At 37.9% G+C, this 19,311-nt stretch overlaps 1 protein-coding gene across 3 annotated transcripts in view; it reads left to right on the top strand.

The window, feature by feature from the left end:
• LOC126108708 (uncharacterized) overlaps positions 1-19,311 on the top strand; it is a 68,478-nt gene that overhangs the window by 13,343 nt on the left and 35,824 nt on the right. For all 3 annotated transcript variants that reach the window (XM_049914027.1, XM_049914026.1, XM_049914025.1), the window contains exon 3: positions 14,693-14,981. In XM_049914027.1, the coding sequence (XP_049769984.1) occupies positions 14,693-14,981 (289 nt within the window). The remainder of the gene's footprint in view (positions 1-14,692; positions 14,982-19,311) is intronic.

Below are 19,311 nucleotides of genomic sequence, written 5' to 3' on the forward strand. Positions count from 1 at the left end.
TATATACAAAAACAGGCACCCTCATTGATACCAACTACGTCAAACAACATTTAAAGCTCTTTTTAGGCGTTTGTGTGATCGGGGGCCATTGGAGAAAGACGAATGTGCAGGGAGTCAGTGAACTGTGCCTACACCAGACTAGGTTCTACAGGATGTAGAGAAGAAACCTAGTACAAGCTCCATGAGTGGCCTGCCAGTGTGGTGTAAGCAAATTACAATTATTTGTATCCTGCACGACTACTACTACTACTACTACTGCTGCTGCTGCTGCTGCTGCTGCTGCTGCTGCTATCCCCATCACATGCAATGAGTGCAACTGGTTATCAGCAGTGGATTTACCTTTGAGGAGGATTTTGTCAGTGGTTTTTGCACCAGAGCATCACGATCACGGGATTTCAGTCATTGGTGCTCTTTACTGACAGAGCAGCTTTTACCGGATCTGGCATCATGTCTGCATAATTGTCATTTGCGGGCTGTAGACAATCTTCGGGGAATGGTTGAGATGACTCATCGACATTGGTTTAGCATCAGTGTGTGGGCGCGGATTCTTGTGACCACCTAATTGAGCCAGTTCCGCACTGCACATCAACAGAGGAACGTACGTGGAATAGTCTACCTTTGCCTTTGGCAATATGACAGGTTATGATGTTTATGCATGATGGAGCACCACCCTACTTCTGCATTAGTCGTAGACACGCCAGCATCAACTTTCCTGGGTGTTAAATGGGATGTAGAGGTGGTGTAGCATGGCCTGCTAGATCACTGGACTTATTTTAAACCCCCTGGATTTTTACCCCAGAGAGCATCTGAAAAGCATAATGTATGCTGAACCAGTTATTGATGTACAGATCCTTCAACAGTGTGTTCACAACACCTGTGACACTGTTTGGAGAGAGGCTGGAATGTGCAAAAGAGTGTGGCACTCCATGATGTAACGTGTGAATGTGTGCATTGCATCCTGTGAAGGCACTTCGAACATCTGTTAAGATTTAGATGGGTCACAGCTCTGTATCTTGTTCCAGGATGGTTTGTTGTTGTTGCACGCACACCGTTCGTTTCCACTCTCTTGTTCTTAGGACCTTCTTTCTTCTATTTCCTCTCAAGAATCTGCCTGAGCAGTTTGATAGTTTTATTAATGTTCATCCTGTGTACATAGACGGTGAACCTCAACAACAGACAGTTTGAGTTTGTTCATGGATATTTTCTATTTGCATATGAGATACCTGGGGTCTCAAGTGGCTCACAGCTGGCTAACGACATAATTGTGATTTATTCAGTTTATTGCACAAGTTTCCTGTGTGTCAGTGTAATTACCTGCACAACAGTGATCCTGCCCTGAAATTTAGCATTCCATGACATAATATTCTGTAGCATAATCCAAGGTCTAGGTCAAATTGGTAGGTGGTATTTCAGATGAGTTGGTAACACCAACAAATGTAAATGTGAAATAAAGGTTGTGGCAACAGATTGATCTGTAGTGTAGCCTGATATCTACATTCATTCCATACTCAACACACTGTCCCATACTTGGCACATTTTCACTATAAAAGCTAAAACAGATTAATTCAGATAACTTGTCTAATATTAACAGATGTTGCCAGCCGGGATGCCCGAGCGGTTGTAGGCGCTACAGGCTGGGGTCGCAAGACCGCTACAGTGGCAGGTTCGAATCCTGCCTCGGGCATGGATGCGTGTGATGTCCTTAGGTTAGTTAGGTTTAAGTAGTTCTAAGTTCTAGGGGACTGATGACCTCAGAAGTTAAGTTCCATAGCGCTCAGAGCCATTTGAACCATTTATAACAGATGTTGACAAGTATTTTGATGCTTATGTACATACATCATACATAAACTAAGATTAATTCTGGGGAAAATGAACACACAACAGTGATAAAACAACCCTATACTATGATATAGTTATCACCACTGTGGGAATAACTCCATATTGTGTTGTCTTGCTGCTCTTGTATTGCATTCGGTGAACTTGTGTACGAGGTACATTTTGGCGAACACTTCATTTGTAAATGTATCGGTCTTGCAGGACTCGCTGTTGACATATAGCTGACCTTGTAGTGGAAAACAATCCCCATACACATCCAAGCAATACTGAATACAAGTTTAAGAGCAAAGTGGGCATTACTGTTGTCAACAGTAAGTACAATGAGTGAATGGAAAATGTTTGTCTCCAAACAAAACATACAATGCATACTCTCAGCATTTGAATTGTTGTTGCAGGTGTTTTAAGTTCATTACAGAAACAAAGATAAATGGGGTAAGAAATCAAATGATATGAAATTACATAATGAGCCATTGAAGAGCACGGGTTGCGTATACTATTTTGTTGTAGTGCTCTTCAGTCCGAAGACTGATTTGGTGCAGCTCTCTGCGCTGCTCTATCCTGTGCAAACCTCATCTCCCAATAACTGCTGCAACCTACATCCATCTGAATCTGCTTCCTGGATTGATCTTTTGCACTTCCTCAATGATTTTTAATCTCCCCCCCCCCTCCCCCTCCCCCCCATGCTTTCCTCCAGTACTATGGTGAGCCTGTGATGTCTCAGAATGTATCTTATCAACCGATTCCTTCTTCTAGTTGGGTTGTCACAAATTTCATTTCTTCCCAGTTCTCCTCAGTATCTCCTCATTAGTTAAGTGTTCTACCGATCTGATATTCAGTATGCTCCAGTAGCACCACATTTAAAAGCTTCTTCTCTCAGCTGTTTATCATCCATTTTCACTTCCATACAAATACTTTCAGAGAAGACTTCAGAAAAGCTGTACAAAAAATAAAATGTTGTTCTTTGATCGCATGCAAGCTGTGGGCCCAGTATATTATATTAAAATTACTTGATAGTTGACTCTTTGTGTTGGAAGTGTCTTCCTTCAATCAGAGCACTTGACGTCACGCTCAAACTGTTTGTCGTTGCCAAACTGTCCCAACAACTGGTCAGGTCACTTCCAATTCCTTGTCTGGCTTTTTTTTTCTAGTTGTGTTTGGATCCCAAATCCTGGGTCCGGCCTTCTTATTTCACATTTCATCACACGTGATTAACATGCCCAAAACAACACATACAAAATTATGTTAATGGAATAACGCACATTTCGTACACACCACTAGCCAAAGGCTACTGGATTCTATTGCACAAGGTGAGATTTGGCTTCATGTATTCAATTATCATCAGAGATCGGCTTGCAGCAGCTAAACTTCATATGACATGGCATGAAACCGAACTTTTTGAAGGCAGCAAATGATCATTGCAACTGGTACTTCAGACAAGAAGACTATAGTTTGACAGTTTACTGTAGCATGGTGGTAAAGTCATAGTTTAAGCTGCAGGAGGTCATGGGTTTCAATCTTGTCAGGTGATAAATTTTTTCTTACGATCGTATTGACCAACTAGAATTATGTTAACAAATTTTGGAAATATGCACTATCAGGAAAAACTTTTGAAAGAGGTTTTTGAGAAATGAAATATTTCTTGGAAATAGGAACCACAGGACTTAAAGTTCCTCTTCTTCCTTTGTTGTTGTTTCCTGTTTTTCCAGTATTCCCTCATTTTTTTCCCCATGAAGTCTCTTCCTTTTCTTCTGTCCACATTGTTCCTGTTTTTTTTTATTATTATTCTGCTTTGAAAGCCTTCCAAATGTAGTATTTTATTTTTAAAAAGGTTTCTTTCTGCTATTTCTGATTCTTTGATGTTGTTTCTTTCTCAATCTTCCCTTACTTCTGTAATCCATGCTATTGTTGATTTCTTCTTCCAGAAATATAGGAGTATTTGTTTTCTTAGTCTGTTTCCATCCATTTGATAGAGGTGTCCAAAAAAGGTTAATCTTCGTTTGGCCATTACTTCAGATATTTTCTCTCTATTTTTGTAGATCTCTTCATTACTTTTTATTTTCCAACCATCTGCAGTTTTTACTGCACCCGTTATTTTTCTAATAATCCTTCTTTCCAGTACCTCTAGTTTGTCCATCTTATTGTTGTTTCTTAGACATTCAGATCCATATAAACATTCTGGTTGTACCACTGTGGTGTAGTGTTGTAGTTTTGTTTTTCTAGATATACGTTTCTTGTATACATTTTTGGTCAAACCATATGCTCTTTCCATTTTGTTAATTTTTACATCTATTGCAGATTTTTCTAGTCCATTCCATTGCAAGTTTCTCCAAGATATTTAAATTTATTTACTCGCTCCATTTTACCTGTTTGTGTTTCTGTGAAATTTTGCCAATTTTTTATATTTGTCATGGATTTTGTTTTTTCATCTGAAATTTGGAGACCAGTTCTGTCTGCTGTTTTTCCAGAAGGTTATTTTTTATTTTTGAAGTTTTATCAAAATGACTTTCATTATCATTACTTTCAATTAATTGGCTTCAATGTAATTGTTTTATTTCTAATCTTTCATGGCATCATTTTCATCATAGTTTTCAGGTTTTTATTTGCTCTTATTTTTCTTACTATCATTCTTTTTTCATTTGGAATCTGCCTGGGTCACCCATAAATTGTAAATGAGTTCAAACAAGGACTGTTAATCAGTTGGTACCACATCACTGTGCATAGAAAAAGCGATAGGTTGCAGTTCATTTGTAGCACAGAAACTGAATTTTCTCTGTCTTGAGTTTGCGTGTATAGGTCAGCCTTAATTGCCAGTAAATAGTGTGTAGGAGACACAAGTGACTTGTAATGGAGAAAATTGAAACCATTCGTTTATTTGTATGCCATTACTGACAGTAATTATATATATTTTTTCTTTAAGTGCTCACGATTTATCAAGAACACATTTTAGAGAACCACCCAAATTGTTCATTTCATGTGCAGGTCTAATTTCATCAGAATTAATTGTTAAAGACATAGTTTCCCAATGACTAATAATAATGTGTTTAAATTACATGGGAATAGTTTATGTAAAGAAACTTCCATAATTTAAGAAGTATCACAAACACACACAGAGAGAATGTTGAGTGAACTAATAAGTAAATCCAAATGTAACAATAATTCGGAACTTTAAGTCCTGTGGTTCCTATTTCCAAGAAATATTTCGTTTCTCGAAAACCTCTTTCAAAAGTTTTTCCTAATAATTATTTTCGTCTTAAGAATATTCCATTTTTAACTAGTGCATATTTCCAAAATTCAGTGATATAGTTTTGTAGCCATAATTATTCTGATTACAAAAGTGCCCACTTTCACTTTGATGACATGCTGCGTTGCTAGTTATTCAATCTGGAAAACTACACATATTAGCCAATATAGGCAGGAACTGAGAATCCCCATGGGGGTAGACATTGTATTCACAAAGTAGAACCTGCACTTTTGTCAATTTTCCCATTATCCATTCCATGGTTAACCAGATTTCTTCTTTCCTTGTAAATCTTGTGACCACTAATTTTGCTTGCTTATTCATATGATTTTTGTATGTGGGAGTTCTGGATAATGATCCAGGCAGTACCTGTTTAGTTATCAACATGGGAACACCTCTGTGTCAGAGTAACATTTATGTGGTAACTTCATTGTGCGGAGAATACCTAAATGTACTTTATTTTCCATTTTGTGTTTTATCTGAACTGCATGGAAAAACTGAATTTAAAAATTGCAGCTACTGTAAAGTATTTCATAGCAGAATGTGTGTGTTCACACGTGATGAATATACTATACAAATTAATTGGACAAGTTTATTGTAATGTTAATACTTGACAGTGTGTCACGTTAAGTAATGCAGTGTTGTATCCATCATTTCAAAATTGTCACTAATCCAAAATTGCCAAAATGCCACTGATCAGGTGAGGGACATTGCAGACAGATAAAAATGAGTGGTAGCAGCAGTGATACTGTTCAGTATTCTGTAGACAATTCTAGTTGCAGCTAGTGATTGGACAACAGACTGTTTCTAGCAATAGATTAATTGGTTGATTGTTTTTAAGTTGAATGAAACAACCGATTGAAATTAGTCTCTGTGGCCATCTACATTTACACGATTACTCTGCAATTCACATTTAAGTGTTTGGCAGAGGGTTCATCGAACCACAATCATACTATCTCTCTACCATTCCACTCCCGAACAGCGCGCGGGAAAAAACGAACACCTGAACCTTTCTGTTCGAGCTCTGATTTCTCTTATTTTATTTTGATGATCATTCCTACTTATGTAAGTTGGGTTCAACAAAATATTTTCGCATTTGGAAGAGAAAGTTGGTGATTGAAATTTCGTAAATAGATCTCGCTCCCACCCCACCTGGTAAGGATCCCGCATCGCGCAGGACGAACGAGTGTAGTGTAAGCTGTCTCTTTAGTGGACTTGTTGCATCTTCTAAGTGTCCTGCCCATGAAACGCAACCTTTGGCTCGCCTTCCCCACAATATTATCTACGTGGTCTTTCCAACTGAAGTTGTTCGTAATTTTAACACCCAGGTACTTAGTTGAATTGACAGCCTTGAGAATTGTACTATTTATCGAGTAATTGAATTCAAACGGATTTCTTTTGGAGCTCGTGTGGATCACCTCACACTTTTCGTTATTTAGCATCGAGTGCCACCTGCCACACCATAAAGCAATCTTTTCTAAATCGCTTTGCAACTGATACTGGTCTTCGGATGACCTTACTAAACGGTAAATTACAGCATCATCTGCGAACAACATAAGAGAACTGCTCAGTTTGTCACCCAGGTCATTTATATAGATCAGGAACAGCAGAGGTTCCAGGACGCTTCCCTGGGGAACACCTGATATCACTTCAGTTTTACTCGACGATTTGCTGTCTATTACTACGAACTGCGACCTTCCTGACAGGAAATCACGAATCCAGTCGCACTACTGAGACTGTACCCCACAGCTTGATTAGAAGTCGCTTGTGAGGAACAGTGTCAAAAGCTTTCCAGAAATCTAGAAATACGGAATCAACTTGAGATCCCCTGTCGATAGCGGCCATTACTTCGTGCGAATAAAGAGCTAGCTGTGTTGCACAAGAACGATGTTTTCTGAAACCATGCTGCTTATGTACCAATTGATCGTTCCCTTTGAGAGGATTCATAACGTTTGAATACAGTATATGCTCCAAAACGCTACTGCAAACAGACGTCAATGATACAGGTCTGTAGTTCGATGGATTACTCCTACTACCCTTCTTAAACACTGGTGCAACCTGTCACTCGTTCAGGGGGTTTGAGGGGTTTCATTCGATGCAAGAGAACCGACTGACTTTTCACTCAGTCTCCGGGTTTGAGTGATTCTTTACTCGCACACTTTTTCCACCTTTTTCCGTGGGGTCATTGTGGCGGGCACACGGTGTGAGTGCCAGGGCCAGGGTAACAGCCGGTGTGACGAGGTGGCACCGTAGCTTGCGCGACTGCCCGCAGCTGGCCACTGCGCCACCTCCTTGTGCCAGCTGTGATCCTGGCTCCGGCGGCTGCAGCACACTGACACGGAGCTTGTGCGATGCAGGCACTCTCAAATTTTCATTTTATTTATGGATATCATCTCTTTTGAGTAAAACATAAGACGCAGTCACACAAAAGTCAGTGTTCCTTTCTCCTTCGTATACCCCTAAGAGAACTCCTTTGCTTGCTCAGTTTTGCACTCCCAACAAAACTTTTATTAGTTAGGTGTTAATCGCACATATAACAGTTTAATGCACAACTGTCTATTTATCAGTTTTGAATGGTGGAAAGAATAATTAAGCTTTCAATACATAATGAAATGCATGTGTCTATTGCTTGTCTTCGCAGGCACCTGTGGATGTGTGTATCCCGGTTTGTATTACATATCAGTGCTTTGCTTCACCTGATAAAAGTACCAATAGACTGGTTTCACTCAGAAGAATAGATAGATAACTCGCTCAGCTGAAGTGCCAAACAAGCTTTCAATTGAATGAAACAAAAAATGCAAGCTCTGACCAATAAAGACTGCTTTCACCTCAAAACGAAAAAATGAGTAACTCATTTTGGTTGCTTCCTCAGACTGGTTTCACATGAAAGAAATGAAGAAAAATCGCATCGATGCGTAAAACCTACAACCGACTGATTTGATCGTTTCCGTTCGGTTGCTTTCATTGACTGGTTTCTCTCAAAAGAATGAATGAATAATTCAACCGATATGTCAAGTCAATTGACTTCAACAACAGAATTAAAAGAAATTTGCAACACAGCGGATGATGAAGAAGAAGAAACAGAGGAGGAGGAGGAGGAAGAAGAAGAAGAAGAAGAAGAAGAAGAAGAGCAAAATGATGTTCCTAGAAAAATTAATAAGCTTGAAGTAGCCATTGCATGCATAAACGATATATGCAATTTACAGCATACACAAATTCTCCCAACTTGTTGGAAACAGGAAATTAAAACAAGTTTCCCTCCTTGATATGTGGCGAAAAAAGTGAAATGTAAAGCAAATAAACATGGGAATAATATGTATGTACATACAATAATAAACAAATTTAAAGTTTGAGCAAAAATATAGAAATGCCGTGTTATTTACCAATTAGTGTAACAGTCCAGTGTTCTATTGTCCAATACACGGTAAATGAACATCTACTGTGCTGGAGTGAAGGTACTTAAATACAATATATGCATAATTAAAAATTTTAATTGCACTTTTGTACATCATACCTGACAAATTTTATGTAGCCCAGTCAGATTTGTGTAATCCGAGAACTTGTCCTATTTGGAAAATTACTTTAGTCCCAGGTGATTCTGTTTTGAGCAAGTTTTACTGTACGATGATTACACTGATGTGACAAACAATAAGAAATTTAAAAAAATATATTTAAACAAATTAATTGAATAAAAATAATGAGCCATTTTGATAACTATTTAAAAATACAAAGATTTCACACCTCGAGAGATTTGGATCCACAATCTTCTGCACATCAGCCTTGTATGCTAACCACTACACCATAATGTATCTGAAGTGGAGCTGACTATTTTAAGGTTCTAGAACATTACACAAAATAAGACATTCTTTTTTCGTCAATTGCTCGCAAATGAGTGCCCACCAGAGTGAATGGCTGCAGAATGAAATACCTGGGACCCTGCCTAACCTACATGAGCTTATAGACAGTTTCTAAAAGTCGGTCCCTCCCATGGAGGTCTCTCCTTTTAAGTTTCCATGTTTACTTACATTAACTTAAGTTTTTTCAGTTCTCATTTAAGTACCGCGTACTGCATTTTTTTGTTATTTCAATCTAGCACATATTTTCATGGTGAACATGTTAATTGCTTTCAAAGTGAGTAATTATTAAAATGTTCGACATATCCCTAGGCTCCAATGAAATGTCATGTCCAATGTGATTTCAACAACTTTTCATGAATTTGAAACTACATCCAGTTCCATTAAACACTCTTTGTGAACCACAAAATATAGTGAGGTATCATTTTCCTTTCACTAAATCACATTTAAGAAAAGTGAAAACAAAATTGTGTGGCATCATGATCACTACTTAGTTTACACAGTTTTCTTGTTAGATCATGAATTCATATTGAGAGAGATTCTCAACTTCCCATGGTACTCTGCATTTTCCAACGGTAAAGAACTGAGGTTGAGGCTGCAGCGAGCAATGAGAACAATCGAATGAAAACAATTGATTGAGTCGGTTGTTGGAAAACAATTGACTTTGAAAGAAAGTCTTCACTTCAAATGCAATCATCTGCACTACATGAAATGTTTCACATTTTCATTAATTCAGCAATTGCTGCTGCATTTTCTTGAACTTTGATGGCCACAGAAGTGTCTTGTTCTTGACTCCCCCAAACCCCACTTTGTTGATGCATTTGGTGACAGTTTCGGGTTTTATTTCCTTTATTGCCAAGCCAATCCAATTTACTGAGTCCAGGACAGAAACTGACTGTGCAAGAGCAAACACTCTTTTAGCTTCTTCAACACTAAGGTTTGGGCAGATTTCCAAATTATACACGTGCCAATTTGAGCAAGTTTTACTGTATTCTCTTTATTTGCTCTTATTTTTTCTCCAAAGCATTGTTTTCATTTAGAACTTCATGGATGTGATTTTAATTACTTTTTTATCTACCACAATATTCAAGCATTTGAAAATGCTGATCTATTGGTTAAAAAACAAGACAAAATAATCCGTTTATATTGACTGTGCAATGATATCAAAAAGTATTTTTTGTTATGTACAAAGTGCACATTTTTTATACATTAATCATACAAGCATTTGAAGCATAAATTCCTGTTGGCATTGTGGACAAAATAATGCAGTTGCAGATTTAAATAAAACTTGGGATTATAAATAAATGTGCAAAATAGTAAATGTAGTAATATGGCCGAAAATGTATTTAACACAATGGTTAAAATAACATGACAAAGGGTTAGAAATTTAAAGACATTTAAGACAATTAATTGAAAAAAACAGCGATAAGTCTTATCTTTGTTAACTACAACGGGTACATTTATTCTGTAGTGAAATTTGTTCTCAAGAACATAGACCAGTTTAAAAACAACAGTGGCATTCATGATTATAGTACCAGAAGACAGACAGACTTACACTATGCTTAACCTATTGTTGGCACAGGTGTAAAATATACTGCTGTAAAACTTTTCGATAAATTAACAGATGAAATAAAATGTCTGACAGCAGTAATAGTTTCAAAAATAAATTGAAATCATATTTTCTTGACAACTCCTTCTGTACTACAATAGATCAGTTAGTGAATAGGAATAAATAAATCTTTAGGTATAATATATGCATTTTATGCCATTTAAGGGAATGGAGAGGGTGATAAAGCTTTTAAGCACAAAAAAGACCATGATTAATGTGTTCATTTCTTACACACTTGACACTCTCAACATCATAATTGTTACTGTGTGATTGATCAATGGAACACATAACTAAGTCCATCTTGTTTGACAGTTCCTCAGTGAATCATAATCTTATTAGGCTGTTGCCTGTTCTGAACTCTCGAACAAAATCATGCCCATCTTTTGTGAGAGGTCTTCCAGTGTCTCTTTTTTTCCCATTGAATGACCTGACATTCTCGTGAAATGGTGTCTACAATTCTCAGTATACTGTTGAACTTTTTCATTCATGTTGAAAATATTAATTCTGTTCTAATATCATCATTTCCAATTGTTTCTCTTCTTGTGCAGACTGATCTTTGGAAGTCACCTTCATTCTTTTGAAAAATATCATCCTCAAACAAAAGCATGTTCAGTTACTCTTCATTCACTACCTTAAATTCCTTGGTTTACTTTACATTTCGATTTGCGAAGAACGAAATTGATGTAAATATTAGACTAAGTGATAATCCACACCGTTGTTTTACGGATCGGTTAATAACCATTTCTTCTAACTGATTCCTACTTGTGTTTATTACAGTGCATATGCTTTTTTTATGTAAAGACTTCCCTCTTTCTCTATTTGATGATACAGGTATCCACATTTGGACGTAACCTCCTACTGGCTGTAGAGGCTCATTTGGTCGAAAATCTTCTCAGGGTCAGTACAGAACACTTGGTTCTAGATTAAATTCTCAGAGAATGAATGCATCATGTAACTTGAATGTCAAACCTTCATAGGATGCAAGTACTATCTGGCTTATGAGTTGTATTCATAAAGTTTTAATTAATGATATGAATATAATAGAGGGAAACATTCCATGTGAGAAAAATATATCAAAAAACAAAGATAATGTGACTTAAACCAAACGAAAGTGCTTACAGGTTGATAGACACACAAACATACACACAAAATTCAAGCTTTCACAATAAACGGTTACTTCATCAGGAAAGAGGGAAGGAGAGGGAAAGACGAAAAGATGTGGGTTTTAAGGGAGAGGGTAAGGAGTCATTCCAATCCCGGGAGCGGAAAGACTTACCTTAGGGGGGAAAAAAGGACAGGTATACACTCTCTAGATCGCGCGCACGCGCGCGCGCACATATATCCATCCACACATACACAGACACAAGCAGACATTTGTAAAGGCAAAGAGTTTGGGCAGAGATGTCAGTCGAGGCGGAAGTACAGAGGCAAAGATGTTGTTGAAAGACAGGTGAGGTATGAGCGGCGGCAAATTGAAATTAGAAATTAGCGGAGATTGAGGCCTGGCGGATAACGAGAAGAGAGGAAATACTGAAGGGCAAGTTCACATCTCCGGAGTTCTGACAGGTTGGTGTTAGTGGGAAGTATCCAGATAACCCGGACGGTGTAACACTGTGGTAATGAGGATCACCCTGTGGCTAAACATGCCTTGGTGCTCGGCCAGCACATCTTGGCATAGTGTTACACCGTCCAGGTTATCTGGATACTTCCCACTAACACCAACCTGTCAGAACTCCGGAGATGGGAACTTGCTCTTCAGTATATCCTCTCTTCTTGTTATCCGCCAGGCCTCAATCTCCGCTAATTTCTAATTTCAATTTGCCACCGCTCATACCTCACCTGTCTTTCAACAACATCTTTGCCTCTGTACTTCCGCCTCGACTGACATCTCTGCCCAAACTCTTTGCCTTTACAAATGTCTGCTTGTGTATGTGCGGATGGATATATGTGCGCGCGCGCGCGAGTGAGTGTATACCTGTCCTTTTTTCCCCCTAAGGTATGTCTTTCTGCTCCCGGGATTGGAATGACTCCTTACCCTCTCCCTTAAAACCCACATCCTTTAGTCTTTCCCTCTCCTTCCCTCTTTCCTGATGAAGCAACCGTTTGTTGCGAAAGCTTGAATTTTGTGTGTATGTTTGTGTTCGTTTGTGTGTCTATCGACCTGCCAGCACTTTCGTTTGGTAAGTCACATCATCTTTGTTTTTAGATATAAAGTTTTAATTATCAACTCAAAAAAATAATTAATTTTAACTAGGTGATAATTAGAACTTGACTTTCCCTCATAGTTCTGAGAGTTCTAGAAGGAAATGTGTGTGCGTAAGATGGGGGTAGTGTGTGAAACTAATTTAAAAAATCTGAATTATAAGAAGTGTCACTGAAGAAACCATCCACGCAATTCTACATGTACATATTGTCAAGGTGGCGATGCGGATAGACTCTGTTGTTGCAAAAGTATTGTAATTTTAATAATTAACAGTATTCTGAGTGTCTCTTCGGTGGTGTTGAACTACACTTTTCGCACTATGGTCATTGTTAACTCTAAGCAAGGTAGTTCGCATAATCGTACCTTGTATTGATATCAGTAAGAAAGAACTGAAGCTTGAAAAATTTTGATGTGTAACCCTGTGTTGGCCTCTGACTAATGATACTCGCAAACAATATGAGGGTATAATGAATTACTATATAGAAGAGTACAATTACTGCACAAACTTGTCATTTACTTGTTGTGTGACAAGTCATGTCGAGGGATGAAGTGTGCCTTCAAGGTAGTGTTGAGTGCAGTAGCTTCGTGAGCTCTGCAGGCACTGTGTGTATGCTCTGTGTACAGCTCTCCTATGATGGGGTAGTGCATCAGCCTAGGAATAAACGCCAAAAGTATTGAGTTTCGAAGACTTACAAAGATTGTCCTGTACATTTATTCTTAATCCCAATTTTGAATCCTGATGTTCTTGCAATGTTCTCAATTTTGTTGTGAGGCTGATAGCATTTTTAATGTGTGGATGAAAACCTTACATCAAAATTGCAAATTTTCTTTGTTGATTACCAGTTCCAGCTCAATGACGAACAGTCTTCAGATCAGTCTAAAACGATGTTCAGTGTGTTCAATTATTACCCATCATAATATTCTCAGAGCGAAGTACACCTGCAAAGGTGAAGGGAGATTGTAGAAAACTGCTTGAGGGTGACTTAGCTCTAAGCATACAATGTACATGACAAGTAAATGATAAGTTTGCACAGTAATTGTACTCTTCTACATAATAATTCATTATACCATAGTATTGTTTGCGAGTATCATTTGTCAGGGAGGCCAACCCGGGGTTACACTCACAATATTCGGGCTTCAGTTCTCTTTTACTGATTTCAGTGCAAGGTACTACTATGCCAACGACCATACTTAGTGTTGACAATGACCATGGTGCGAACAGTGTCTGCTTTGAAACTGATACATTGCTGCTATCAAAACCTGTTGGTACTACAGTCCATTGACAACAGTTGAAAGAATGTTCCTGTGAGTATTTCTCGTATGTGCTCTAGGTTGTCCCACAGTGACGTAATGTGGTGACTGACTACTGAACAAAGGAATGTCTTATACGTTATAGTGCAGGTTCTCAAACTTTTCCTTTGACGCTATGAGAATCCCAATACTTTGATGGAACAACTTGTTTATTTTGAACCTTACTCATGATACTTCTATTTTTGATTGTAACTGATGACACAGAAATCATAAAAATTTTAAAAACTTAGAAAAACTTGGAAAAAAACACCATGTTAGTAATAGTTTTTTGTGAAGCACTTATTCACTTCCCTTAGGAAACCCTGCCTTACAGAGGTGCTGATAAAACTGTAAATCCTAACTGAACTCTAAGTAATCACTAATAAGTGATGCAGCAACTAAAAAAGAGAGAGAAGGAAAGAAAGAAAAAGAGGTAGTGGTATAATCATTGATCTTACATGCAATAAACATTGGGTTAGGGAAATCTAGAATTTCAACCTGTAAGTCTCGGGAACATTCTTTCACTAAACAGTCACCAACTTGTAGGTTCTATGTCTCACCTGTGCTTTTGCCAAATTATAATCATTTAATTTTTTTTGACACAGAGAAATTAAATGAATAGAAATTGTACAAATCTTAGTATTAACTAATTAATGGCGCAGGTACTGAAATCAAAATGCGGACACGAAGCTGACAGCGTAGCAGCTGCGAGTGCCTCGGAAATGGATCCTGGTGGCAGTGTGTCGGGCTTCCCAGTCAGCTCCCACACTGTGAATGACACATTGAAGTTCGTCCTGCTCAAACTGCCTCATCTTGGCGTATCATCGCAAGACGAGGGCAAGGTGCTTGCTGTCCTGCGGGTGTTCGCTGCCGCTCTGGCAGACAGTTCGCTCGTCTTTGCCGGCATCTACCTTCGCCCGTTGATGTACAAGATGTTGGACTGCTTGCACAGTAAGTGTCAGTACAGTGTTGTGTTAGCAGCACTAGTCTGCAGTGTAGTAAGCCGTGGATGGGAAATACTAACACAAATTATTTACTGAAGAACGGAAAAATGTATGGTAACAGACATCGGGGAAGGGTACTTTGCGTTCTTGAAACTGACTACTGGATAGAAGACAGGTCTATAACGTGTCTATAATTTAACTCAGTCTGTACACTGAGCAATCAATCAGTCTAGGAAATGGAGGAGAAATATCAGAAGGGATTAAGGTTCACTAAGGAAAGGGAAAAAAAGCTTTGATGTTTGATGACAGTATTGTCCTTGTCAGACTGCAAAGGACATGATAGGGCATTTAAATGGTGGTGTCTTGAAAAACGATATGAAATGACTATCAACAAATGTACAGGATATTGGAATGTAGTCAGATGAAAGTAAATGATGCTGAGGGAGTTAGATTAGGAAATGAGATGCTAAAAATAAGGCGAGTTTCACTTTTGGGGCAGAAAAAACTGATGATGGTTTTAATGAAGATTGGCTATAACAAGAAAAGCATTTTTTAAAAATAAAAATTTGTTAGCATGTAATGTAAATTTAAATGTTGGGAAGCCTGTTCTAAAGGTATTTTTCATGTGTGTAGCCACGTACAGAAGTGAAACATGGATAAAAAGCAGTTCAAACAAGAAGAGAAGGTTTTGAAATATAGTCCTACAAAAGAATTTTGAGACTGGATTCGTAGATCAAATAATTGAGGAAGAGGTACTGAATCAAATTTGTGAGAACATAAATTTATGTCAAAAATCTGAGTAAAAGGAGGGATTGGTTGATGAGAGACACCCTGAGGCATCTTGAGGAATTGTCAGTTTGGTAACAGTAGGAAATGTGGCTAGGTAGAAATTGTAGGAAGAGACCTAGACATAAATGCAGTATGCAGGTTTAATTGGGTGTACATTGCAGTAGTAATGCAGAGGATAGACTAACGTGGTGAGCTGCAGTGGCCAGGTCTTTGTACTGAAGACTACCACAAGTGGACAGTGACAGTCCAGGGAATAGTACATCGTTGAGCTGTTGTACTTAGCTGTAAAATCCTATTGTGAATTCTGAAAGTGAGTTTATTTATGCTGTTAGGTTGGTGCATAAGTTTGTAGCGGTTTTGTTCTGCATGTTGGTATCCTGATTGCTGTGGGTTTATTTATTATCATTTTTTTTTATTTGTAGTTCACTGTTCAAGTTTATGTAGTCATTTTGTCATGTAGAGATAGTGAGTGGAGCTGTGGATGCGAGAAAATGGAATGTCAAGTGGAGAAATATGAATGTGTCAGACATGTTGTTCTGTTTGATTTCAGTAGAGGGACGACAGCAGTGGAGGCAACCAGAAACATTTGCCCCCCCCCCCCTTTTTTTTTTTTTTTTTTTTTTTTTTTTTTTTTTTTTTTTTTTTTTTTTTTTTTTTTGGGGGGGGGGGGGGGCCTTGGTTGTGCCGTCATACACCGTAGGGCAAGAAAATAGTTTTCTCAGTTTAAGGAAGATAGTTTTGATAGTAGTGCACTCCACTCCACGTTCAGGAAGACCTTCAGGGTTTGATGGAGATCATTTAAATGCATTAATCCACAGTTATCCACTTCATTGTACTCGAGAACTGGTGCACGTGATGAACTGTGATCGTTCCACCATCGTGACGCTTGCTTGCGATGGGGAAGGTTCAAGAATCAAACATATTGGTACTACATGCTCTCAGACAAACTCACAATAATTAGATGTGGCCTTTGTGCATCTCTGCTTGATCATCAGCTGGCTCGTGAACAACACCAACCATTCCTATGCCGCATCATTACTGGTGATGATAAATGGTGTCATTATGCTAACATAAAGAAAAGGCAGGAATAGTTGAGCCCAAACTGTTCTTGCTTGATGAGACACTTGTAACTAATTCACTTTACCTGTATTGTTGCTCTCGGTAGCTGGCACCTCTTCTCTCGATCTTTATAACCGACTGAAAAGTGATGGTGACAGGTGGATAGTTCGAATAATGTGGCCCACACAGTATGTAAGACTAATGCCACTTTTGAAGTGTTAATGGTTAATAGTCAGTTCAGATTTTATAGTTCTTTTGTGAATGCAGATAAAGGAAATTTACACACTACGATTGGTTACAATTCTTTCTATACAGGTTTAGTGCAGAAGACCTACTCTTGATTAAATAATTAGCAAATGTTTATAGTGTGGTGAAAGGGTAATCAACATAAGTCACAAGATTAACCACAGTGTTGAGGTGAAGAATAATTTCATCAGGATAACAGTGTTTCACATTGAGCAAAAAAAAAAAAAAAAAAAAAAAAAAACCCTATTAAATGAGGCTGCCCAGGTATATACGTTTGCACTAGTTAGCATTGCCTATTGCTTCATGAAATTGTTATTGCAGCAGTATCCATTGGCAAAATTAATCACAGTCATCTAAGTTGAATGCAGATTTACAGTGCAAAGTAATTATAAGATATTTTAATTGAGTTTATAAATGACACATAACAGGGCACAGAATGCTACTCAAAAACAGAACATTTTGTGAGCTGTTAAAAGTGTGGTGAACTTTCCTGTACCGACCAACATAATTGTAGCTTCTGTGATTTTTGGCTCCAGACTACAGATTCCAGGGCCCATATGGCCTTATGAAGACTAGCATAAGAACAAATTATTTTGTTAACTGCATGATAATTTGAAAATGGGTAGGTTAAATTTGGCTGTTTTAGGTGAACTGCAATGCTTTTCTAAAATCTAGATTACAAAAAATGTTACTGGTTAGAAGTTTAGAAGAAAAATGTCGATACTGTTGTACTTCTGTGCATAGTAAATTACATGAAACTAATAATGAGTGCTGTACATCACATCCTTATATATAAAATCCTCATGTGACAGTGTTAGTTGCCATACTCCTCTGATACGGCTTGATCGATTCTGATGAAATTTTGCATGTACATTCGGTAGGTCTGAGAATCGGTCGTAATCTATTTTTCATACCCCTAAGTGATAAGAGTGGTCCACCCTAAAAAAAATTCTTATTTTTTGGATAGAACTTTTTATTTTTATTTTTTTAGGAAGTGGTATTAAAAATACACACAACCCTAAATTTTCACCCTTCTACCACCAACGCCTATTTTTTAGTAGCGGTTTTAGTAATTTAATAATTTTCAACCCCAATTGATAACTGAACAATTATCACTTGATCAGTTATTCCCGCCAAGTGTCTACCAGTGATAGTCTTTCACTATTCAGTAGATAGGTAATTGAAGAAAACGTACCAAAAGCAATGACTTGAATATCCCTCTTTCAATTGATGTAACTAGACCGAGAAGTTTAACTAGGTAGCATGCGCCATTCGCCAAACCGACATTTAGGCCTAGTGCACACTCATCGATTTTTATCGTACAGAAATATATTGTACGATCAAATTATTTTAGTGGAACAAAGAAGTTCCTATGCTCTCCTTTGTTCCTCTAAAAGAATTTAATTGTACAATATTTTTAGGTATGATTAAAAATCGATGCATGTGCTCTTGGCCTTATTCATAATGCTGGCAAACACATTTAGACACAAACATGTTTGTATGTTCATGGACGAGCCGTGTATCGGCTGCAGTTGTTAAATCTGCACGATCTACTGTAGAAATGCTAGAAGTAATAATGGCAGATACTGCCGGACTTCCCCCTAAGCCTTTTCTCGCTCCTTACACAGTTTTCGGCCATTATTATTGTTTGTGTCACGAGCTTCCGCCAAGAGCAGCTATTGTGTTACATGTATACATTATTCTTATAGACTAGAGATAATTTATATGGCAAAACAACGTTTGACGGGTCAGCTATAACATATAAAGATTTTCAGAGGCAGAACGAAGTTTGCCGGGTGTAGCTAGTTGTACAGAAAAATTAAGGTAGTAAAAGGTCAAAAATTTAACAGTGGTTAGGGCAAAATCTGCAATAAAAATTGGTAATAGGTCAGAATTTAATTCTTTCAGAACATATTTAGTTTCAGGTAATTTGAAATGTTACTGGAAAGTTGGAATGCTTAGTTTTGAATGGTGTTGGTCATTATTGGATTCTGTCAATTAGCTTATCGTTTTTTCCACTTAATGGACTGTGGTATAATCTTCAATTAACTACACACATCAAAAAAGTTTTGCATCAACCTGGTTCCCAGAACTCCTGAAAATAAATGTTGACTTCAGATATTGTATCACAGACGCAGTCCCTTTGACTGTTTAGAGATGTCACTAAACCCGTCCAAAGATGTAAAAAACAATGCTTGAGCAATGCCTATTAGATAGAGGAGCTTCGACAGCCGATCAGTTCC

This window comes from Schistocerca cancellata, chromosome 11 (assembly GCF_023864275.1).
Source record: "Schistocerca cancellata isolate TAMUIC-IGC-003103 chromosome 11, iqSchCanc2.1, whole genome shotgun sequence".
NCBI lineage: Eukaryota > Metazoa > Arthropoda > Insecta > Orthoptera > Acrididae > Schistocerca > Schistocerca cancellata.